Source organism: Callorhinchus milii, unplaced genomic scaffold (assembly GCF_018977255.1).
Source record: "Callorhinchus milii isolate IMCB2004 unplaced genomic scaffold, IMCB_Cmil_1.0 Scaffold4, whole genome shotgun sequence".
Lineage (NCBI taxonomy): Eukaryota > Metazoa > Chordata > Chondrichthyes > Chimaeriformes > Callorhinchidae > Callorhinchus > Callorhinchus milii.
The window spans coordinates 17,897,668-17,924,085 of NW_024704745.1; the positions used below are offsets into that span (position 1 = coordinate 17,897,668).

General features: G+C 38.8%; 1 protein-coding gene across 1 annotated transcript; it reads left to right on the forward strand.

Moving 5' to 3' along the window:
* Nucleotides 1–26,080, forward strand: egfl6 (EGF-like-domain, multiple 6). Its single transcript, XM_007891619.2, has 13 exons — nt 1–269; nt 4,183–4,289; nt 9,494–9,586; nt 10,546–10,665; nt 11,652–11,771; nt 12,204–12,338; nt 12,746–12,868; nt 13,968–14,030; nt 15,317–15,616; nt 18,414–18,494; nt 20,011–20,106; nt 20,676–20,944; nt 25,088–26,080. Exons 1-13 carry the CDS (start codon nt 166–168, stop codon nt 25,175–25,177), a joined length of 1,701 nt encoding a protein of 566 aa, XP_007889810.2. The 5' UTR covers nt 1–165; the 3' UTR covers nt 25,178–26,080.
* Nucleotides 26,081–26,418: the final 338 nt, after the last annotated feature.

The window sequence follows — 26,418 nt, forward strand, 5'->3', positions numbered from 1 at the left end:
CCGTTTCTGCTAACATTTCTGCCCCAGCAGTCAGGGGGAGCAAGAGGCAGGAGCAGAAGCAGATCCTTCATTCAGTGCAGTGGTGTCCCGACCAGAAGCACAGTTTGAGTGTGTGTCAGACATATACAGAAGGTTTCTCCATTCTGGAAAAGTTCAGCTTGTGGCATGCACATGGAGTCACTTATAGTGAACCTAAACAGAAAGATGCTGTGGATATGTTTGCTGGCATTTGCAGATCTTGCTGTCAGTGGGAAAACACAGATAAACAGGTAACAATGCAGCTGAAGGAGAAACTAATGTGATTTTATGAATGAAAGAATTTTTTTCTTTACAAATAAATCTGGATTCTTTGATTCGAACCAGAAACTTATTTTTTTAAAGAATGTCAAAGTCTTGTAAAGTTGTTGAAAGAAAAACTTTCTGTGCACTGAAACATGAGCAGTTTTACAACATGAACTCCCTGGAGAAACTTTTCTTACCAATTAAGTTGATGTATAAAAGGAAGTGGTCTTTTTTTGATCAGTGCCCATGCACCTTAAGACTAGTTAAAGTTAACTCGAACAGCATGAAGTACTGTTGTAAAACAGAAAAGTTTCAGTCTTGTTTGGATCAAGAGAATGAAACTATAACCCTTTACACATTTGCACTGAATGAATGTATAAAGGTGGTAAATTGACAATATTTTACCATCTGTACTGCAAAGGCACCGATAAATACCAGTACTCAGATTTTTGTAAGAAAAGGATCAGCAGAAGTGTTATTTCATTAAGTTTAGTTAGTTTTGCTCTGTCTGGGTTGCATCTAACGTAAAATAGTGATCTTGTATTTTGTGTGCTAACAAGTGGATACGTCTGATGAGGTTTCAATCTGTTTCACTAACTGGATAGTGCATAGAATAGGCTAGGACGGGATAGTGTGTATAATAGTCTATAATATTAGCAATACTTGAATTTGACAGAGATCTCTTAAGTGCTTCACAAAATTTATTGTAAAGTGTAGTGACAAACGGCTATAAGTGGACTGTGCATACAACAGGCTGTAGAGTTGACGGTGCATGTATCAAGCAATGAATGGACAAAGCCTTTAACGAGCTATGAATGTTGTAATAGATTGTAATAGACACAAACTATGTCATGAACACCACATGTAACTAAATGAGGTATGAGTGGGCAGTGCGTATTAACAGACTATGAGTGGATATTGTGTATAATAGGCTATGTAGTGGACATTGCATGTATTAGGCTATGTACATGTAATAGGGACTATGTGGTGGACAGTGAGTGTAACACACTATTCACGAACAGTCATGTAATAGGCAATGAGAAGAACGTGCATGCAGTAAACTATGTAAGGGAGAGAACATTAACATCATTTTAAGGGGTTATTTTCACAGTTGTTCAAACTACAGTCTGCAAGGGAACCACTTTGTTGTGTAGTATTATACATGTATATGACAAGCAATGGAAATTTAAGATTAAGTTTATTATTATGATGATTAAAGTGTTGGTGGGGGTCTGGTGAGGGGAGAGAATATATTAAATACTGTTTGGATACAAGGGTGTTGCATGGAGAGGTGGCTCTTTTCTGGAGGATATTTTTGTGAAGTTCATGCATTTTTTTTGTAAGCACAGTTCATCTTGTTTTGTCCCTCTGCTCATCGAAACTAAAGCATGTGTTTCAAATCAGGTTTATATTTACAAATCTAGATAGGAAGTAATTAAATATGTGACCTCTAACACAAATATGTTTTAAAATGCTATGGCATAGGATTAACTATTTGTGGTTGTAAATTTTATAATTAAAGTTGAGTTATTTACCAAACGTTGTGATTCTAGCTGTGCTGGAATTCTTTTTAGTATTTAAAGGAGTCAATTATTGTAAGATGCAGTTTGTGCTTCCATACACTCCTCATAATAGGGACTTATGAGGTGCTAGTGAACTATTGCTTTAGGAGCTGGAGTATAAAGCTAATGAAGTAAAAAATGTGATGTTTTTATAACCCATTCGTTGTGATAATTATCAAACCTTTACAATTTCAGTCAATAATTCTGGATAAAGAAGGACTTTTGGTCCATCTGATCTCACCCTCATCACTGCATCAACCTTCTTTTACATGAGTCTAGTGTCCTAGTTTTGATCACCTTTCCTGGCAACCTGTTCCAGTCATTGATTACCCTCTGGTAAAGAAAAGCTTTCTGGTGTCGGTCCTTTACAACTCAGCCTATGTTCTCCTGTGTTGATATAATAATAATAAAACCCTAAAATATTGATCTAGGTTTACTTTATCAATCCCATTTAAAATTTTGTACACCTCTGACTGAAGAGGCTATTGTGTCCAGTCATTGAGCATTGCTCATGCTCTAACACTGGCATACTCATTGCTTTCCTCTGCACTGCCTCTAGGGCCTGGGCTCAAGTCGTGGTGACCTGAACTGTATGAGTCTGGATCCCCGCCATCTTTGTTCCAATCTCCCCCATTGTTTGGAAACATGGAAAACGACATTTGAGTGTTGCTTCATGGGCTACATTGCTGGCTGACCGAAATCCGAGTGAGATCAGTAATGTGTGAAGCAGCACTGAAGTGGTGTGCTCTGAAACAACAATGGAAGCACGAAGATATTCAGCTCCAACCATTGTACTGAAGCCAGAAAAGGGGGGCGTCTGCTGGCTAACATTTGTTCATTTGTTGTATATTATTTTATTTTGATGCTTATACTGTACCTTGGGATGTCCTCCTGATGTGAAAGGCCTATACAAATGTAATTTGCTGTTGCTGAAAATAGTGGGGTAGTATGCATGACCTAAATGCTCTATGAATATCAGATTTATTTTTGCCAATACTTATCCCCTCTTCTCCCCTCCTCTTTCTTAAAGGATCTTGTCTTTGCTGGGATTATGATTCCACAGGTGCCAGCAGCTCTCTAGAACCTGCTACAAGTGGCCGTTCTGCATGCTTGAGGCCAGATAGAGTCCTGGCAGACTGCCTAAACACATCATCACAGCTGAGCTCGATGCTGTGCCCACCCAAGGCCCCAAATTCCACCTCGTCTGCAACCTTCCAAATTCCACCTTAGTCTTCGGCTGCAAGAACATTTTATCTTTAATGTCTAATGTGATGCAGAATTGTAGAAAATTCTTCATCCATCACTTGGAAATTGGTTCTTCTTAAAAACTGCAGGAAACCGGCTTCCAAATTCAGAGTGAATTTAAGATTTTGCCACAATTTCACACCATTTTAAGTTTAAAGATAAAATGTTCTTGTAGGCTAAGACTAGGTGGAATGTCAAGCCGCCAGCACCCACACATGACACTTTTCAGGAAAGGGATCACAGAAAGGCACTCAGAAGAGTCAATCTTTTGGCTTAAGAGCATGGATTTTGTCCATCTTTGACAGATCATTCCCAGGAAACCAACTCTGAAAAAGCATATTAAACAATAACACAAACTGAGCATAGAATTTAAATTTACAAAATAAAATTGCTTGCGACAGGCTAAGGAATCCTTTAAGGAGTACTGCAAATTTTACCCCACTGTTTTGGATTTTTTTTATTTTAAATAAGTTTAAATAACTGAGATATAACAAAAAGATCACCAGTCCTACATTTTGCAATACAGTACTTACGCAGAGTTAGGGTTGCATAAGTAAGTTAGTTCCTTATTTAACAAGTCACACAATACAATACATGTATATAATGTGCCATTTATTGAACTACATTTTCAATACAATGTCTTAGCAATCAGCCCCACTGTTACAGGCACAGTGACATACCACAAGTTAGGCTAGAAAGCTAGACAATGGGCAATTTAAAGAGCAGAAGACATTCTGCCACATGGGCATGAGTGTTAAACATTTCGCTGCTATTTCTCTCACTCATTAACGAATCATTTGAATGTGAATATCATTGAGATATCCACTGAGCAAATTAATGCCACATCTGTCCCTTCCCTGCCCTCGCTCAGTGTTCAATCCAAACCCTGTAAATTGCTTTGAGATGTTGCTGTACGTGAAGGCTGCTATATAAATGCAAGTTGTTGTTTATACCAGCACATAGGATAGTGGTTTGTAGTGGGTGGGGGTGGAAGGGGGGAGATGTCATCTTTACTGTACAAGTTTTTGAAGGTTATGAGAATAAAAAGTGATAGCTTCTTTGGTGTAATAGGACATATTTATTTTAAACACAGTTTTCGAGATCGAAGACAGACGGGGATCCAGCCTGGAGTGTGTCGTTATGGATCAAGGCTTGAATGCTGTTATGGCTGGAAAAGGAATGCCAAGGGACAATGTGAAGGTACAAGAACTGCACAGCTCCCGTCTGAAACCTGATTCAGTGAAAACTGTGGCTTGAACTTTACCTGATAATACTGATGTGTGAATGTTATTGGTAGTCAGCTCATTAGCCAGTGGGAACATAAGTGCAGAAGTGCAGAGGTTTTAAAAACAGAGATGAAGACTGCAGTTTAAATTAACTAAACAGACTAAAGTGGGACATTGCGGTGTGCAGATTGGCTGCTGGGTTTGCCCACAAAATATAGTCACTACACTCTACAGTAAAATTCTTAAGCGTTTTGAGACCTCCCCCCAACATTAAAGATGCTATATCAAATGTAAAGACTATTAATTATTTTATTAAAGGTTTTACTGGTTTTGCCTTTAAATATTGTAGTTCCCATGTTTCTGTTGTCTGTAAAGCCAGCACAAGAATAGATGGAAAATTGTTTCAACAGCCCATGAATATTTCTACATTTAAAATTGAAGCAGCATGTTTCTGAGCCCTAAAAGTGACAAATAACAGTTAGCAAAAACAATGTAGTAAACAGCACTTAAGGCTCTTAATTGGCATTCAGGGAAAAGTAGTCTCACAATGGCTTCTGCAGAACAATAACTCTAGTCTAATGTAGCTGATTCAAAACCAATTCTTAAATGTTAAATTATAATTTTAATCCTTCCTGAGATATTGTGTGTCAGTCTGGCTCAGTTGGGAGCTCTCTCGGCTCTGAGTCAGTAGATTGTGAGTTCAAACCCCATGTTGGAATTTAAAACTCCACTTGCCCACTTTAAAACTCCACTAAGCAGACACTCCAATGCAGTACTGGGGATATGCTGCATTGTTGGAGGTGCTGTCATTCGGATGAGATATTAAACCAAGGCCTCAACTGTTTGTTCACTTGGATGTTAAAGATTCCATGTTACGATTCAAAAAGAGAAGGGAGTTTCTCCCAGTGACCTGGCCAACATACTCTAAATAAAATTGGTCATTCATTTCATAGCTGTTTGTTGGGACTTTGCTGAGCACAAATTGACTACCACCTACACCTACAAAACACACAGTCACTTAATTTTACAGTATATCATGTGAAGTGTTTTGAGATATCCTCACAAAGTGAAAGTTACAATGCCAAATGTAAGGATTATTATTATGTTTATCCATTGAACCACCTTCAAGGATTTCGACAGATCAACATATTTCTGCCCTTAAAATGAACTGCTATCCAACACCAGTTAGCAGGGACAAAAGGCAAAGTACTGCAGATGCTGGAAATGTTTTCACAGAAGTCACTGGGAAAACACAGCAGGTCAGGCAGCGTCTATGGAGAGAGGAAAATGAGTTAACGTTTCAGGTCAATGACCTTTCGTCAGAACTCGTCAGAACCAGTTAGCAGGGCTCTGATTCAAAGTTTGGATATAATATCCAGCTCGGACGCCCAGCCAGCTGTATCAAAGCTTTGGGGCATCCTCCTGACGTGAAAGACACCATATAAATATAAATTTGTATTGTACTGTAAATAGATGGTTTAAAATTACCCTGCTGCATCCAATTAATGCCTTTACCAGAAGAGGCTCCTGCAGTCAACATGGGATGGCTAATAAAATTCTCTTTAGTGTCCGAAATCCTTTTGAGGCTATGCTCGAAAGAACTTTGGACAAAGGAAAGGAGAAGAGCAGAGGGTATCCCCAAAAGAGGTTGAGATTTCATTGCAAAAAACAATTGAGAATGTTTCTGTTTCAATATTTCTATTGGCCCTTCCGAGGCTGGCCTCCACTGTTTTTTCTCTCTCATTTTCTCTCTAAATCTTTTTAACATTCTCTCTCTGTCTCTATTACTTTCTTGATCTCTATGTCCAGTCTTTTTTCGGACTCTAGCTCTGCACTGTACAAAAGTATTGTCCTCTGAACACAACCTCATGCTACCTGCAAACACAATCCAATTGTGTGCATGCAGAAGAGATTACTAAAGCCATGATATAACTGCAACTGCAACTGCAACATATCTGCAGCCTAACTGGTGGTTCTGATTCAGATTACTTTTTTTTGAATGTTTCTGCCTTCACAACAATAACTACAAAAGGGCTATGGTAGAGCTCAATTCTGTAGTATTTTAAGGGACATTCTTATATGTATGCATGCATGTACGTCAAACTGATGCTTAAATGTTTCAAACTCTGGGCAGATTAGCACACTATGTTTATTGCGCTCAAATATTGCAGTACAGTTATGTAGTGGTGGTCAAATACTTATGCAGAATTTAAAACAAGTAAAGGATCCCACACTGTGCAATGTGAATGGGTAGTACCACTCACTCCACCCACAGATTCTGATCTCAGTGCAGAGACAGTTTGTAGGGACAATATGGGTCCCTTGTTACTGAGATGCAAAACCCTAGAGATCACAAGATGATCAGCAGCATCTGATTGTAAAGCTGCATTGTCATCTCTATCGAGAGAAGTCAGCCAGGATCAACAATTAGCATGGGATAGGTTGTGTGTATCTGAAATGGCAATTCCTTCAGCGTCACCACCAATTCATTTTAACAATAATAATAATCCTTGTACAAAACAATACAAATTTGTATTGTATTCTATAAGGATTATTATTTTTTACCTAGTAGTGAAACAGAAGAAACATAACCATTTCGGAAACACATAACCTATCCCGTGCTACATGTTGAATCTGGTTAACTTCTCGCTATAGCAGGTTTCATGTCAGGAGTGTTTCTAAAGTGTTTCACAGGATATACTGTAAAGTGGTGTGGCTGTGTATATTCTGTGGGCAAATGCAGCAAAATTTGTATTTGAATCAATATAAACAATTTGCGGGTGAGGAGTGTTAAAAGCTGCAGCAACCGGTGCCAAGAGTTTATATTGACTTAATGTGGCATTCTCAAGTCAAACAATATTATACAAAGCACTATACCAAGAAGGTAAACCCAATTGGAGATTGGCAGTAAAACCACCTAGAAGATGTCCTTTTGCCAGGAATTCTGAATATTGGCTGTAGTGTAGTGAAGAGTGATACATAAATGCAAATTGATGTTGTAATACTTAAGTAGCTGGTGCAAAGTCCCCCAATAATAGATTCAGCAACTCATAACTCATTCAATTCATAATAATTGACGATTGCGGATCTCGATAGCTCCTAAAGATCATTAAAAATCACATTAAAAATCTCAAAGAGCAATGAGCAATATGTGAAGCCCAATTTACCACCAATGGAAGAAAGCACCATCATCATAGCTCCCCGCTGCACCAAACTCCAGTGTAAAAAAAAAGTGTCTCTGAGCTGCAAGTGAATGCTTGGCATATTCATCAAATATCTTCATATATATATTATAAGAAAAGCAATAGAGATTAAGCCCCAAATCAGAAGGCAGTCTGAATCCTAAATAATTACATTTTTTTATTGTGGTTGCATGAATTAATTTATTGCATTAGTTTCTCCTACAATACCGGTGTGAAATAAAAAAGCAATATTCCTTCTTCAATTGCCTTGAGTAAAATGCTGGACTGAGTAAAATACCCTTCAACTTTTTGTGCTCTCCTACGTGATACATAAACTGCTACAGGCTGCCAGACAGAAGACTGTAGCCAGCTAATAATAGTAATTGCAAAACCTCGTGGGGAGATTTGTTCTTCAAATCTGGTTGTTATTCTTGACTCATCAGCCTGAGAGCGACTTGTAAGAACCTGTCTGTGCAAAGACATTACAGGAAGCACGCACACCTGCTTTATCAATGGTTTGCAATAACCTTATTATGTGTCGGATGAAAGCTACTATAGGTCGTAATTTTGTACTTTACTGTGTCTAGAACTATTCCCTCGCTAACTCAGATATAAGTTTTGGTTGGGTTAGAGACCATACTTGGCTTCACTGCCAATAAGCAAACTAGTGCGGTCAGCAGCTGTATGTCTGGCCCATACTGTCTGAATGTTTTACCTTGTATCACACCAAACCGCAAATCAAATATCTATCTCGAGCCAGGTACACATGAATTGTTTTAACTTAGTGGTTGTATGGCATCTGAAAACTTTGGTGTGCTCTTATTTCTTGAATATAATGTAATTTATCTTTATTAACAACTGAAAGGTAAAAATGAGGCACGCTGATACCCTCTTTAAATGAATGTGCTGCTCTGAGGGAGATATCAGGTTGAACATCGCTGCATGGCCAAGGCTTCTGTTCAGCACATGGATTTGTAATTAAAGTTCTGCAACTGGCAGAAATAAATATAGTTTTAGAGACGTGCAGGAAATGAGGCCACCTGTAGATACACTTCCTTCCCCATCCCAGGGAGGGGTGATGTGAGCCACAGGCTTCTTAACAAGTGCTGTCAGTATCTTTGGCTTTTAATCACTGCTGCCACTGTGGTCGAATTTGTTCCTTTTTTTATTCTAAATAATAATGCTTAAATTTGGAATAGCGCCTTTCACATCAGGAGGACATCCCAAAGCGCTTTGTTAGAATATACGATGCAGAATTCTTTAATCAGAATCTGAATTGCTTAAACGAGAACTTCTTCAATAACAGATAACAGCATGAGGCACATCTCACACTGCTAACTCTGCTATGATAAAATGCACATATTATACGATAATATAAACAGATTTTCTTATTAAGGATTCCCATTACGAAATACTGAAAATGAGACTCCAATATAACTGGGTCTCAACTACTGCTATTAATGTTACTTTTCTTTCCTCTTCTCCACCCTGAGATAGAACATTCAGAAGGACCATTTAATTCAGTTTTTATTCAATATAAAAAGCAGTTTTTTTAGGGTTTATTTTTTCTGTTTTTCTGCTATAAGGGCCACCAGCTATTTTGAAACCTTGCTCAACTAGCCATTCACTTATAAGCCTTCAAAGTGAATGTTACCTGGTTATTTGCTCATGAGAGGCATCACAGCCTAGGCCAACAACATCCTTAATAAATGTTCACACCCACACTTTCCACCAAGAGTTACTAGATTGTGACCATGGGCAAGAACACTGTTTGTTTCCTCCCTGGTGTTGGTATTTTACAGAACATGCCTATTGTTAAGTTATTTATTTATTGTTATTTCCTATTGTGGAAACAGAAATTTCAGCATTCGAGGTTCCTCAGGTTCAAATAATTCTGAATTAAATCAACCTGCTAAATAAGAGCTGTTTTAATCACCAAAAAAAGTCTTGTCAAATGCTAGCCCAGTCATATATCTGTTACCATCTTCTTTTCCAGCTATCTGTGAACATGGATGTAAACATGGGGAATGTATCGGGTCAAATAAATGCAAATGTTATCCAGGATTTACTGGTAAAACCTGCAACCAAGGTAAGTGTTGATCTCAATACAGCAAAGGACCACTAAACTATGCTCTTCTGCACGTACAATTTACTGTGTGGCAATACAGAGTTCCAGTCGAGTTTGTAAGAACAGGACTCAAGTTCACGCTTCCAAGATAATGCAAGTATCTCACTAACTGGAGAGTTTGGAAATGTTTCAACATCCAAATCTTTATACAGAATTTCAGAAGAGGTCACATTATCACATTTCAGATTTCCCCCTCTATCAGCCTGTTACTCCAGAAAAGTAGGGTCAAAACTTATACATTATGAAGCCATAGCCTATTTTTAAGGACTTAGACTAATTTAAAGACTTTATATCCCGGAAATTGCTGCAGAAACCCCACAATAACTCCTATCAATCAAAAGTGTTGTGATACTCTCTAGCCTACTCCCAGTCTTTGGATGAGTCCCAAAAGACAGTCATTACCATTCTACCATTCCAATTAAATGAAGACAATTAACATAATAGGCACATGAAAATTAAACTTAAATGTACAGCTCAGATTCCCGCATCCTTCCCACATTCCTCCAACCTGTCTACCTATTGGTATTCACAAACATCAGTCTTAGTTCATCCTTTTCTCCATTGCTTCCATTGTTCCTCGCTCAATCATGCATCTTGCCAGTATGTTAAGTCAGAATGAATTCAGACTCTAAGGTACATTAGACGAAAGGCCAAATCAACGATTTTATCTTCCAAATACTTTCATCTTCTAAATACTTTCCTGATATAAGTGCTCATTACATTGTCAAAGTCGCTAGATTTCATGTCAAGAAGAACCTCTCACCCTTCATGTTTCAGCAGCTCTTTCATGTTTTGCTCATAATTGCTCAATTATTATTTAGCTAAAAAAAATCAAAACCTAGCAGGTAAAAACAAGTGACATAATTTATTCCCTGTTTTTCTTTTCTTTCAAACTGATGATTTGTTTTGGGCCTTTCCAGATTTTAATGAATGTGGACTGAAGCCAAGGCCCTGTGAGCACAGATGTATGAATACTCACGGCAGTTACAAGTGCTACTGTCTGAATGGTTACATGCTGATGCCAGATGGCACATGTGCTAGTGAGTAAAGTATCCCTGGAATGGTGTGATAATTGTGCTGTAGCACATGTTGGCTCTTGGGGTCATTACGTTTCATCCCCGAGTAATTTATAGTATTTCAACATGTTGCATGCATTTTAGTATTTATGCTAAATAGGATGCTTTTTATTTTACAATGAAGATTTTTTTTAAGCTCATCAGTTGCACATACACATACTCCATTTCCTTGCCCTGTAACATAATACTCGGTTTAGCTTTGAATAGAATATGATAGGATGTCAGTTGAATTTGGATATTAATGTAAAGGTGGACACACTTTCACAGTGTAGTGGTTCTCACTCTCCTCTGCTCTCCCCCCTTCCAACCCCCATCAGTATTCCTGTTACTCTAACTCCCAAAGGAAAATCTCTAACATGATCTTCCTATCAACTCTTTTCCTGGCATCCGATGGAGAAAAGAGTTGGGAGCCAGGATATCATAGTGGATTTAAGACTTGTGTAATTGTATAAACAAGTGCTCTGAGACGTTACCCTGCATGGAGGGCGTTATATAAGTGCAAGTTGTTGTTGTTATATGAGTATGTGGGAGAGACTGTATAGTCCATATAGAATATATGAGTGTTACTGTATAGAGAATAATGAACATGTGGTAAATGCAGAAAGTACTTCCACGATGACCACAGGAAGTCATGCAGTTTTTCCCACTCCCATTTTAATGTTGTCTCTGAGATTTTGGATCCAGAAAACTGCATTATCGGAGTTGTCATGAATGTATACTTTGTGGCAGAAATGAGTATTACAAGTGCAGTCTGATCATTGCCTTATGCAATACAATTATAACCTTCTAATTGTACACTTAATTGTTCTGACTGTGTAATCCAGCAATCACGTCAAGAAATTAGCAACCGTGCTTGTTCCTTTCATTTTATTAGATTTTCTGTCTTTGTTCACTTTTACATCGTTAAGATGGTAGTGTTTTTGTAAGAGTCATTCATATGTTGTTTGTAGATTCCAGATCTTGTGCCATGGCAAACTGTCAGTATGGTTGTGAGGATGTGAAAGGAGAAATTCGTTGCCTTTGTCCATCCTCTGGACTTCAGCTAGGGCCGGACAGAAAAACCTGCATAGGTCTGTGCATTTCTCTGTAATTCTACCTATCACAACAAATTTATCAGTAACCGTAGGAAATGTCTCTGTGTCTGACAGCTATTCAACTGTGGATAATCATGAACCACTTCCCCCAAAATTGCCAATAACGTCATCTCTTCAAAATGCCCGGCATCACACATCAACCTCAGAAGTGTTAACAGAACAGAATAAAATTACTATTTTTAAACTATAAACTATAAAACAATTAAAAGGTAGAAATCTCTTCTCAGGGTTCTTAGAATGACTGCAAACTGCTCCACCCTCTCTCGCTCATAGTTTATCACATAACTCCAGATATCTGTTAAACTCTATCTGTATAATCCCATTATGTAATCATCCTGGAATTTTTATTAATCTCTGTGTAATTGTTGATGTTCTCTGTGTAAACTTGGGTGTTTTATTTTGCAACAGATATTGATGAGTGCTCCAATGGCAAAGTTCTCTGCCCTGCACTGCGGAGGTGTGTGAACACATTTGGCAGTTACTTCTGCAAGTGTCAAAGCGGCTATGAGCTCAAGTACATCAATAGCAAATACGAGTGTATAGGTAGGGTTCATACAATACAATTTACATTTTTATTACCTGCTACGTCAGGAAGATGTCTCAAAGTGCTTAACACAGCTGACTTGGCACCTGCACTGTGGCAGTGGTGGTGGGGGGGGAGGGGGTGGTGATTGTGGGGGAAGAGATAACAAAAAGCCCGATGTTGACGCAAGTTTTAAAATGGAGAGGGAGCAAGTTGAAGGGACTCTGGAATGGAGTTGCTTAGAGTTGAGTTAGAATGGGTCAAACCTATCACCTTTCATCTCGCAATTTCAATCTTATCACCTTATGTGTTTATCACTCAGGGTATAGACCGAAACTAGGATCTGGTTTCGAGAACTTTGTGATTGATGCAAAATAAATATTTTTTCCAATAGGATCTTTTAACATGCTTCAATGTTGTTTGACAGATGTTGATGAGTGTACTACCAATATGCACACTTGTAGCATCCATGCAGATTGCCACAACACGCAGGGAGCCTTTAAATGTAAATGTAAGCCAGGATACAGAGGCAGTGGCTTTCAATGTTCTGGTAAGTGACACTGATTAATATTATTGCTACTGTAGAATTTTTAAACACCAGCCATACAGAAACAGCTAAGTACCTCAGAGTTTATCTAATCATGACTAAGCCACTGATAAACAGTGGCACCATAACAGCTCTTCCCGGGTCCTGTAAGTATTCTACACAGATACAATAATGATTAATTTCAGAACATTTCAGGGAGGAGGAAATAACACTGAACACTGTCATCATTTCCCTAATCTTACTGAACATGTTGGTTCTGACCACATGTAGTTAGCAATGGTTTGAAAATTACATAACTTTAAAATATTTAATTTAGCTAAATTATGCTAATTTCTTATGGATTTGACATAAAATGTGACTTTAGAACTCTTACCTAAAATAATTTGGTGCCTCTACTACAATAATTTGCATTATATAGCGCTCTTCTCACAGGGTAGCCTCTCAGAGCTTAAAAGATTCATTTTATAGATAGGGTTAATGCATGGATCCCATGTTCAATCTCTGGCTGATCTCAGCTAGGGTAAGAGTGGGCCTGGGAGCTACAGTTGCCCTCAATGATTTAGAGTAATAAAGGGGGAAAATAAGCCAAAATTCCAACTCCCGATTGCTATCCATTGCTGCTCCTCAAAGCGGGAGTGTGAATTGTCAGGTGAGGGTAGAAATTAGCTCAGTTTTTGATGGAACTCATGGTAGCACAGCTTGGTGAAATGGGTAGAAGGGGAAAATGAAAGGTGGTTTTAAGCCAGTACTTAACAACAGAGAGGGAGACAGACAGAGAGAAACGTTAGTAATGTAGAATTTGAAACCTTGGTCACCGATGGTGATGTGGAGAGGACGGGGGATGTACAGAAAGCCTGAGTTTGCTGATTGGATGGGGTGGTGGGGGGGAGGCAAACAGAGGGGTGGTATAGGAGAAGATCAGAGAGTTAGGGAGGGAGGGAAGTAAGATGTTAATTACTGAGGATACTAAGGTCTTCTAACTGCTTTGACATGCTGGGAAAGAATGAGTTAAAAAGTAGAAGTTTTTTTTCTAGACTGCTGAGACACGACAAACACTTGTGTGTTGGAATATAACTGAACTAAATGTTGTTTATTTTCACAGTTAAACCTTTCCTCCAAGGACCATTTGATGGAGAGTTGGGTAGCACTGACGACACCATTAATGGTGAGAAAACGACCAGTAGAACCTGTTGCCCCACAGTTTGCACAGTTGCTCAACCATTCTTCCAACTCCTCCTGCACCACAACCTAATTTGTGTTTGCTGCCCCTTTATGCATTTAATTATTGTCCCTGTTATACCCTGATTCATCCCTGGAAGCATGACCCTCTGCAGTGGAATGTCAGCTGTTTCTGTTTTTATCTTTATAAATTTTATCAAGTGCTGAATTGAATTGCACTGCAGTCATCAACATTTTCAATGAATCTCGGACAATATTTCATTTGAATATGCCTTGTACCTTGAGGTGTGCTTGGTTGCTCTGTTTCATTCTCCACAGGCGGAGACTGGTTTAGCTTAGTGTACTGGTGCATTCGTATAGAACAGGAGCAGAAAGCAGATATGCATTACCTTCTGAATTACAGTCTTGATGCGTCCCCACCCCACCTATTTGGTATTTATAACTGGTGAGGATTAACAGGAGAAGGCTGCATTTTGATTAGTCCCACTGTTCCGAGCCTGCCCATGGTTTATTCGTGGAGGCAAAGCTACTGATAGAAATGCTAATCCCTCGGCCCTCTGTTGGCTGGGATTGGGATAACAGTGGTCCCATCCTAAGGAGTTTAATCCGCTCTCAAAAAGAGGAAACTGGAATACAGAACTAACTTGAGCACTTGGTCACCCGGCTCATACTGGGCTTGCCTGGTTAGAGGTGATTTGGCCAATTGACTTGCTCATGAAGTCGTGTTGCAAGGCATTGGATCTGCACTGCCTTTTGATGGTTTAGGGCCCAGATTGGGGTTTGGGGAGTAAGACAATCCAAGTTCCCGGTGTGTGGAACGGGATTTGGTTTAATTCGGCCTAGCTGATTATCCACATTCATATCGCAGCTATGAATCTGGCTCAGTTGGATTTCTGCTGCTGTTAAATTTACTGTTGGCTCAACTAGATTGAAGGCGCAGTTCCATAAACAGTCATGAAGTGAATGATTAATTTTATTGGGGTTTGTTGGCCAAGACACTGGGTGAAATTCCCTTTTGTTTTTGAATAATGCCATGAGATCTTTAACGTGCAAACGGACAGGCAGACAAGACCTTTGTTGAACATCTCATCTAAAGGATGGTACCTCTAACAATATGGCACACTCCCATCTATTAAATGGAGAGTCAGCCTACATGAGTCAGCCAGGCTGACAGTGTCAATATCCATGGTTATATTGTATTTACACTTGACTGTATGCGCTATTTGAAAAAAATTAAAAAATAATTGCTTAATGGAATTCTTTTCCTCTCAGCTGTTCCTGAATTTCCCTACATTGAAGGGCCTGTAATTTTGGGAGGAAATAGAGATGAAATTAAAAAAATCCTGGCAAGCAGGAATAATGGAAGAGACAGTGAAGTGATAAAGAACGCCATCCCTCATCCAGTGCCCACGCCACCTTCTCGTGATCGTCTCCAACCATTTGACTATGAAGACGGTGTTTACATTGGGAACTATGATGAGAAAGAATACGAGGTGACTTTTGATGGCAGTGAAGAGGAGGATGAGAACTACATTGATTCAGAGGAGCTGAGTCCCAGGGGAGATGTGTTTGGTACGTCCAGTGTATTTTATGTGTCAAGAAAACGCAGTACAGTAGTCCAGCTCTGAGAGCCAGTGCAGGCTTGATGGGCCAAATGGCTTCTTCTGTGCTGTAGATTTCTATGATTCACTGATTCCCTTTAATATTACTGAATAGCCTGCATAGTAATGAATCTAGGGCACTGCTGATGATCATCCCATTTCATAAAATACAGAGTCAATTTAATTTGCAGTATATTCTGTGACGCTCTTTGAGACGTCTTGAAGATGTGATAAGGCGCTATATCAAATGCAAGAATTATTATTATTATCCCTTTAAAAGTGTGATCATAGTCCAATTAAATATTGAAAAATAGTTTTATTCGACAGACCTATTTCTATTCTATAATAAATCAGCATCATTTATTGTTACCAAAAATCATTCATTTTGCATTAGGTAATGAATATTTGCCGTTTACAAGTTTAAAGTCACTAGGGAAAATGTAAAACTAATACAGAGAACAAGAGGCTAAGCCAATATTCTCAGTGCAATGAAGGACACTGCTGTCCTCAGTGAATTACACAAGTTACACAAGCCAACTTGTGTAATCATTGCTCATTCCTCACTGCCTCTAGTGCCTGGGAAGCCCCCTTATGTCACAGTGACCAGAACTGTGAGCATTCCTCCAGGTGCAGTCTGACAAATGCACTGTACAACTTGAATATGATTTCTGGGGATCAGTTAAACTAAGCCGCTCTCAAATGTTGTGCTCCACGGGTTGCTGAGCCCGAAGGTAGCCCACAAGTCAACATTGGACTCAACCATTATGATGAAGTTGGGGGTTGGTCACGCCAATGGCTGCTAACTGGGTGGACTTTTCTATGATCTGATAATCATTGCCTGACATGTCACAATTTCCACCCCAGGTGTAAGTGTATATTAAAGAGAAATTTCCCTTTATTAAAAGGTTAACAGCTATTGCTGACAGCTGTTTGGTTCTTTTGCTGGAGCAGATTTTCAGGCTAAGGATTAACCAAAAGATCGTTTGACAGAGGAGTGTGTTCCAAATAATCACAATGCCAACATGTTTGAAGTAAAAACACAGTAACACAAATAACTGCCCTAGGGTAAGATCTTTATGATAGTAATTTTAACAATAGGCTGGAGATCAGATTCTCTCAAAACAGGAGGCTACAGGTTCTAGAATTCCAACTTTAATTGAGTTTGTTCCCAATGAGAAGCCTGAATACGGTGCGGATTACCCTGAAATAATGCCTCCAAATAGACCTATGTTAAGCAGTCTAATCTTGTGTATTCATAGGTCAGGGTTTTATTATGGGGACTGAGAACAGCTGGAGCAAAACCCTCCAATGGACATGTTGTAAAACACAATTTTTTTTCCACCCACCTTCCTACGGAAGAGCAAAAGTGGTTCACAATGCTGATGATAATCAGCAAACAAGCATCGCTGCATTTACGCACTGCAAATAGTTTAGGTTTGCAGATATAAATTAGAACATTGCATATATTTGGAGGCCATTTTGTGAGGCTCCACAGGAGGAATGGAATATTAAGAGCGATTCTTCCAATGTCCAGGTTTCGGGCTGTCGACCAGCGGTCAGTGCTTTTTACTGAACCAGAAACTCCAGAGTAATCTGCTATCCTGCTGATAAACAGTTGAATGCTGTGTTCCACAAGCCAAAAGTGAAATTCACGACCCAGACACATTAACCTCAGCATTGAGAATGGTGTCAAGGAAGGAGAGGGGGAGGGAAAGTCAAGCTCCCAAATATCAGGTTCCATTCAACATTATTGCATTATAAATTACTACCTTTACACCACATATAGGAATATAATAATAATAATCCTTGCATCTGATATAGCGCATTTCACGTCTTCTAGACATCTCAAAGCGCTTCACAGAATATACTGTAAAGTGAATTGACTGTATATTTGTGGGCGAAACATGGCAGCCAATTGAGCACAGCAGTGTCCCACAAACAGTCGTGCATTGCGTGACCAAATTATTATTATATTTATATTTTTTCTTGAGGGATTATTATCAGGCATGTGGAGTAAGGAAACTTGCCCAAGGTTTCACCCTGCCGAGAATCGAACCTAGGTCTCTCGCTTGCGAGGCGAGTGCTCTAACCACTGAGCTACAGGACTCCATATATCTGATTGGTCATGAAATATATCTGATTTAAGAAAAGGACAACTAGTTGGGAAGGCCATCCATAGAAGCAGTTTAACAAAAGCAGAGTACATGTATAGTTTTATATATACATATATATAGATAGTTATATATATATAATTGCTTATCCTTATGCATGAAGTGTTTTCAGTCTCCTTTTTCTCAAATCTTTTATATAATCTATCTCATGTTCACCTCAATTTAGTCAATTGCATGGTCCTTGGAGATTATCCTACTCAGGGTACCTTGAGAGACATAGTTGGAGCCCTTTCATTGTCACGATGCTGAGTCTGATCATGAAATGGGGTCGGGCTGCATATGGCAGGAATGGGAAAATGTCAAATGGAAGACTTAGCAATGGAGTACGCCATGGCAGACTCTCCGAGCCAAGCAGAGAGAGCTGTATTTGGGCTGTCATTATTGTAATTTAATTGGAGTAACTTAGGGGTTGTTCCTGATTTGGAAAATACCTGAGATAAGAAACTTGGTATGAAGGGCAATTGTGAACATGTCCTCTGCTCCAGCACACCCTTCATCCTGCAATTATATTTCTTGGAATACAACTGAAAGATGCTCATCACTTTTACATGACCAAACTGTACCCCAAATCACATTAATCCTTTACGATTTGTTTAGTTCGCAGGAAGAATGAAGCAACTGCTCTTGGTCCACTTCTGGTTAAGAAAGAAATTCCTGCAGCAGAAACATATACTGAAGGTAGCATTTATTTGCATTCAGCTGTTTGAAGCCTTAAACGCAGGTTACTTCAGTACAGCATCTGCCTGTTGTCTTCACTGATATGTTAAAGGGGAACCCCATCAGGATGTGAGTAATTGGGAACTGTTTTATGTTTACACACTCGGAATCCAGCAACATCACTTGAAACAGTGAATCATTAAAATACGTAGAATCATAGAATGTATGATACATTAGGAGGCCACTTGGTCAATTTGTTTGATCCTCTAAGAAGCCATTCATTTTAGTTCCAATTACCTGCTCTTTCACTATGTCCTCTAATACCATCCATCTGCACGTGCTTGTACAATAATTTTTTAAATACCATGTAAACCACATCACCAGGACCAGGAGAGAACCCCGAAATCCCATATACATTATCCCAACTCGTGAGACTATGGCTCTACCTCACTTATTTCTGTCCCATCTCTTTCCTCCACCCCACCCCACCCCCACCCCCCCATCAATAAAAGTTGCTTAACATTTCCCTCAAAGCAATGTTTCCTTTGGAGGCACTTTTCAATTTACTGGAGTAAAATTTGTAGTGTCAGCGTAAATTAATGGAGTTTCGCTTCACACTAAATCTGCTATAATACATTGAATAGCATTAGGTGATTGTCACACTCACTCAACCCCCACCCCCCCACCTCCAGCCCCCTCACCTGCTCCAATTTTTAAATTCTATCTCCTGCAATGCTTTGGACTTTTGAAGGCAGCATAAATTTGTTTTCGTTTAATAGTTGCTTTCTTGGCTGAATATTTAGACGACCAGTGAAATTTGCAGACTCTCTAGCCTAGAAGTGCTTATTTCAGAATCAAGATCGGGGCCTCAGGTGAAACATGGGTTAAAGAAGAGGGTAAGACAGGTTTGAAAGTGTGGAGGGAGGGATGGGTAGGGGCCAGAGTGGTTTTGCTTGACAGTTATTGCTAAATTATTGATTCAACTCATTGGTACCTCACCAGCTCTGCCACAGTGCTGTAGAATGGATCTAATCCAAAGAATTTAGTTTGAAGCTGTTCTACTTGGAGATGCACAAGGCAGTGAGACACATCCCACAGAAGAGAGAGGAAAAGCAAAATCAGCACCAGTCTACATGTACCAATACTGTTTGCTGTTGAAGCAGATCTTTTACCCATCTTTTTGGAGAGGAGGGGCAAGAATGAAGTATGACGTAGGGAGACTGTGGGGGAAGAAGAGAAATAACTTGTTCAATGTAATGTGGGCATTTCGCCCAGAAAATATGCAGTCAATTCACTTTACAGTATACTCTGTGAAGTAATTTGAGACATCTCGAAGACGTAATAAGGCATTATTATTATATTATTATATAATGTCAAAAGAAAAGGGAATACTTTCCGAGGTAATCACTCAAAGATTATAATTACAATCAGTCTCCTGAATCATAGTCTCTCTTCCCTTTAAATTAAGGTTTCCAAATTAATATATACTCTTTGTTTGTTGGTATTGTTAACTAGTAGGCTTTGTGTCTGTGTTTAGATGTTTTAGTGGACTGCAGCTTTAATCAAGGCGTCTGTGAATGGATTCAGGATACAGGAGATAACTTTGACTGGAATGTTGCAGACCGATCCAATGGTAATAATTTTTTCAACTAAGTTAAAACTTTACTGTATATCAACAAAAATCTATTATGTTTTCAAAATAATCTAGATGCGATAACAGTACACAAAATAACACGGTATAAATTTATTTATACAGCAGCTTTCATGCAGGAGGCCATCCCAAGACACTTATCAATTGTGACTTAGCACCCAAGCTGGGGTTGGGAGCCAAGGGGGATGGGGAAGAGAAAGATGCCCGAAAACGCAGTCAAACCAAACTATAGTTTGCAAGTGCCAGCAGGTCATTTTTTCTAAATATTTGAATTATATTTTAAATGATGAAATCACGGTGATTAAGCTAGAAAATGGCACAAGTTGACATTTTATTTTTGACATGAGATCACTTCCATTACGAAACATTTCCATTTTTAACTCAGTGACCATAAATTCAGCTGATCAAGTAGTTAGGAATCCTCTCAGTAAATTTTGGTTTCCAGACAAACAGCTGTTCTTATGAATACATTCAAGTGAAAGTGGGGTCAGATCTAGAAACCTGATTAAACTCTGATGTGATTCCTAATAATGGTGCTCTTCACTCACAAGGTGTTGGGCATTACATGGCTGTTCCTGCACTCCTTGGCCAAAATAATGGTGTTGGCCGCTTGAGACTACTGCTTGGTGATCTCGCTCCCAGGAAGAGCTTCTGTTTGATATTTCATTACCGTCTGGTTGGAGAGAGGGTTGGAAAGTTACGGGTACTTTTCAACAACCAGGATTCCTCAATCTGGGAAACGAGCAGGAACAACAAGGAGGGCTGGAAAGTTGGAAGAGTCACTATATCAGCCAAGAACAGTTCACAAGCTCAAAGAAATGTAAGTCAGCAAGTTGCTTTTAATCTGAACTGATAGCTGAACAAAGTAATGGGGTGAGCAAGCTGTGAGTAAGGCTTAGTGTACTGATGACACCCAATTCTGCCTCTCTGCGTCTACTGTCAATTTCAGACTGCCTGCCTGTCAGACATCATGTATCTGAATGAGCCTTATCTCTCTTCATCTTAACATCAACAAAATTCAAGCCATCTTGCTTAACCAATGTTTTCTGCCTCTGGCTCTGACTTTGCCAACCTCCCTGGTTGCTGCTCATTCTGGTTAACAGCCAGTGGGCAACCTTAGCATTTTGTTTGACTCTGAACTCTGCTTAAAACCGTACAACCAGGCCTTGACTAAAACCACCTTCTTCCATCTCTGAATCACTGTGCTGTCTTATCACCTTAGCAGTGAAGTAAGAATGATTTTTTTAATAGTGCTTATTCATGTTCATGTATTTACTGTGAAGTGTAGTGTAATTTTGTAAGCAAACACAGCAGCTATGTCCTAGGCATGAGGTGAATGACCAATTGATCTGGAAGTGCACATTCCATTCCAACAATCTACCTCTGGGATTTCTATGTGGAGGTGGAATGCATGAACATCTGTCTGACCCCCCAAAATATCTGGAAGAATGTTTAAAATCTCACTAGAAAGACACCATTTTGCAGCCTTGTGAAATAATTACAGTTCATTATTGAATTGTTACAAAATATCACCAATGTTGGTCAATAGCTAAAGACCTTGACTGGTCCCGAATGTGTGCCACCACCCCCCCATCACCACACCTCCCAACTGTTTTGAAACAGTGAGGTCTGAAACTTTTCTGAACCATGCGTTGGACTTGCTAACCTCCTGTTTGGAATACAAGTTCGCAGTTTACAACTTAGAACATTAAGAATTTGCTTAGAAAAAGAAGACCAAGGTCCATTTAGTTTGCTTTCCACCATCCTTGCTTTTCAAGCTTGACGTGTCATGTCCCAAACTATATATTGTGAGATATTATATTCAAATACTTACTTCTGATGTTTTTTTATTGAGATTTAAACTATTTTCCCATTCTCTGGTGGTCCAATACGAAACTCTGAGCATTGATTTAGGCCTACGTATTGTAACAGACAGGACACACACAGTGATGAAAATTTAAAGAACTACAGATGACATTTAATTTGCTCTTTGCTTGAAATAAAATCAAACAAACAGATTTTGTTAGTTTTTATTTTGAAGCAGATTGCTACTGCATTTCAACAGGAATAAGTTCAGTTCGACATTAAAATTTCCATGGCACTCAAAGAATAGGGTGCTCATATTTCTCAAGCAAATTCACACAAAATAGATTAATTGGTCATTGCTGTGTTTGTCTGTGTGCACAGTCACCACATTTCGAAGTAACTCATTGTTGGAAGGGCTTTGAGACTTTTAAATGTGACAAGAACCTATACCAAATGCAAGTATTATTTTTATTAGCAGTTGACCAAGAAAACTTTTAAACACAGTGCCCAAGAGACTACAACTTTGTGGGAAATTAGAAGCATTGAGTAAATACACACGGGGTCAGTGAAGGGGTTAAACACATACTGAGATTGTGATGGAAATGGAATAACACTGCATTTTTTAAACCACTCAATTGATACAAACAAGAAGCAGGTTATTTGTGGAAAGAGAATTGACTTTGTGTTTTTGAGAGTCACAAACCTCCAGGTTAATAAAATTACAAATTACCCCGACATAATAATAATAATCCTTGCATTTGATATAGCGCTTTTCACGTCTTCTAGATGCCTCAAAGCGCTTCACATAATATACTGTAAAGTGAATTGATTGTATATTTGTGGGTGAAACGCGGCAGCCAGTTGCGCACAGCAATGTCCCACAAACAGTCATGGAGTGAGTGGCCAATTTTTTTTATATACATAGATTGTATATAATTTTATTTCACATTGATTGTGTTGTGACATTGAGACAGTTGAGAGAAAGAGAGTGAAGTAAGAAAGTGGTTATTAATCATTTTGAGCAGTATGTTTAGACTTTCTATATCAGATGTGCTCCTTAAGGAGCGTGTGGAAAAAGCAAACCCTAAGATCGTCCATGTGCGAGTGATGGGCCTTTTGTTGTTAAAATATTTTCCTCAATCTTTGTTTCTCTTAAAAAGAGCAGGGTTTTCAAAGAAAGATGTTTGGTAAAACCTTTATGTTTGTCAGCCCAGAGAGAAGAGCCAAAAGAGACGCTTTATGAATAAATGAGGAAATATTTGCTAAACATTTTTATTGTGAGGGCAGAATTCCTTCAATAGCAGAGTCCATTCAACGATGACAATGGATGGTTTACAGTCTGTGAAGTCATAGAATGAGCCTGAATCATGGCTCTATAGAAACAATTTTATTCCTTGTTGCTATTGTTAATTTTCTCTTCTCTTCCTATCTTCTTGAAAGCTTTTTGACTCCATCATTCCTTACACTAGGAATATGGTTTATCCAAGTAGCCATCATTCAAGTGTGAACAAATTGTTTGATCACGGAGGACTTAAATGCAAGTTGTTTTTGTTGCTCACAACCCAATCCTGGCATGTGCTCCCTTCCCCCATCAATGCTTGCTGGATAACAATCAGGAGCAGGAACAGAGAGTCAGTTTTGACTCCCTGACACCAGAAGCACTAAGACCAACTTCAGTGTCCCAAATGCTGGCCCTGACTGAGATCAGCAAACTCAGCACAGTCCAGCATTTTAATCTGGACCCGGGATGTGTAGCTCATCTAATTACCGAACAAACTAGTTGAGCCACCAGGGAAGTTGGAAAGGATTCTGTAAAGTATCAAAAAAGAAAAGAGAAACTGCCTTTAATTAGATGGCTTCAATAGACATGTAGTCTAAAATCTGATATACACTGTACGTTAGCAAATGTTGTGTTCCACAGATGTCTTAATATAAATGTGGAATGAAAAATATACTGGCGTGTTAGACTGTTTTATGTACAGAACTTTGTAACAATATGTCTGGCACTGTTTGTTAAATTGGCAACCATGCCAAATTAAATTTCCTAACCCAAAAGTGCGCTGTGCATGTTTTTTATAAAGACGTTTTATAACCGGCTCTGATTTCTCATGACTCTTAATATATTCATTAGCATATTTATTACAAGTTAAACTGCTGTACTTCTGTACTTACTAACAATTGGGGATTTTTGTTTGCAAGCTCTATCTTTCTGGAATTTGCCTCCGAACTTAAGGAAAATGAATTTCCAGTTTGGAGAGCAATCCCCTGATACCCCAGCACAAACACTGAGTGTCAAGGGAAGAAAATGTCCAATTACTTAAACATAGATGTTGAAATTACTGTTTTAATACTTCATCCTCAGGGAAGTATTATAAAAATCATTGACTATTTACAGCACAGAAGGATATTCACTCCACCATGTTTGGATTGGTGCTATGTTTCTCACGAGAGCCATAATCGCATTCCCGTGCTCTTTCCCTCATACCTGGTGTTCTGGCCAGAAATCTCCTGAAAAATAAAATTGATCATTCACTTCATGGCTGTTTGTGGAACATGTCCGTGTGAAAATGAGCTACTGCATTCACATACAAGGTTTACAGTAAATTCCTGTGAAGAGCTTTGAGACGTCCTCCCAACATGAAAGATGCTTTATCAAATACTATTATTATTATCCAATACCCATTTAAATACTGCAGCACAGCTTCAACAGCCATTTGTTGAAAAATATTCTATATTCTACCAATCCTCTGTTAGAATTATTTTGATGCCACCTGTCCTTTTCTATAGCAATAACTATAGGTATTTAACCGATTGCATTACACACTAATTCTAGCATAATTGTGAGTTTATGGCTACATCTCAGGCTAGTGGGCCTGCTCTGACTCATTTCAATTTGACTTGGTTTCTACAAGTTCCAACACAGACGCAATGGACTGAAATAACCTTCTTCTGTCCTGTAAATATCCATGGTTTAAACTCTTCTATTCACATGTTTTTAAAAATAGCAAGTAAGCAAAAAGAAAACAGTGCAGGGAGAATTTACATTTGGGTCTACACTGTATTTATGTAGCATTTGTTGAGTGTCCAGAATTTAGAAAATTGTTGAATTCACTTTATGTGAAATTGTGCATTCAAACGTCTTTTTTTATTCCTGTAGATTGCCTTCGAAGCAGAGCGAGGGATGAGCAGAACTGGAGAAATTGGCTTGGACAATGTCTTTTTGACCTCTGGATCATGCCAAGAATGAACCTCTGAAAACAGTAACTGAACATAGAACAGGTTTATAATCCTAGTCTGCAAATAAGTGAGAACTTTTCATGTGGCAGGCCAGAGAGCCTTGAAGGTGCCATTTTTGAAGTGTGATTCTCTTTCTCCAATGCCAATTTTATACATTTAAACTTTGGCATTACAGGATTTTTATATTAAAGGGTATGATACTAAGCAGTATGCATCTTTTGTGACTATTATTCTCAGATGTACAGTTGTAATGCCTTTCAGTCTGTGTATTCAAGGTGCTGTGTATATCAGGAGTACACTTCCCACAATTTTTAAGCAAACTTGGCACTCTCGTATCATTTTTGTTTTGTTCGATAAAACCAAATTTAAAAAACTTACAGATTGAAATTTTCTACTGTTTTGGGATTTGAAGCATCAGTGAAATGATGTGATTGCTACGTAACCTGTCAGGAAAACCACCTGCACTGTGGACTGAGATTTGCGATACACATAGCAGGTCTCTCTACAGAAAAGGCAGTTTAACTCCTGGGCACTTTTTCCTACAGTTGCGTTTTTCTATGGCTTCATTGACCCTAATTATACGAAGGATTGTACAACGTAGAAACCAAGCAAGCAAGTTGTTTTTGTAAATGTATTAGAAAAGAAGTACTCTATGATATTTGAAAATTAGTAATAAAAGTAGCAATAATATAATGTTTAATTTGATTCAGCCATCAACTCTTGAGGGTTTTGTAAATCATTTTTTTAATGTGTCCATTCATGGAATACTGCAAATTCATAGAAGCATGTATAGGCCATGTACTGTGTAAACTAAATGACTGTCTTCTGTCTTTTCCTACTGAAATTTCTTATTCTATCCCAACTGCTGGATATTTTTTGTTTGTTTTTACAAAGTTTTGCAATAAAATTTCATCTTTAGAGGAAAATGTCTCACTTTTAATCGGATTCCTCATTCATTTGCCAACGTCACTAAACAAATCCGCCAATTTGTAAGGAATATCAACTTTGGGAAGACTTCCAATAACAACAACAACTTGCACATATATAGAGCCCTCCAAGCAGGGTAGTGTCTCAAAGCGCTTAACAGTGGTGGAGCCTGACCCTGAACCGGGGGTGTGGTAGGGTGAGGGGGGAGGTGGCTGTAAGCACGGTCAAAGAGGAAGGTTTTCAGGCGGCACTTGGAAAAAGGGGAGAGAGGGGGCAAGGCGGAGGGAGTGAAGGAGAGGACGTTCCAGAGTTTCAGGGCGTAGT

Bases quoted from the DNA above. Each gene is read 5' to 3' on its own strand.
- egfl6 (XM_007891619.2), top strand. From the start codon at position 166: ATGCACATGGAGTCACTTATAGTGAACCTAAACAGAAAGATGCTGTGG. The intron at 9,587-10,545 runs GTAAGTGTTGAT...GGGCCTTTCCAG, and splicing joins TGGTAAAACCTGCAACCAAG to ATTTTAATGAATGTGGACTG. The intron at 18,495-20,010 runs GTAGCATTTATT...GTCTGTGTTTAG, and splicing joins AGCAGAAACATATACTGAAG to ATGTTTTAGTGGACTGCAGC.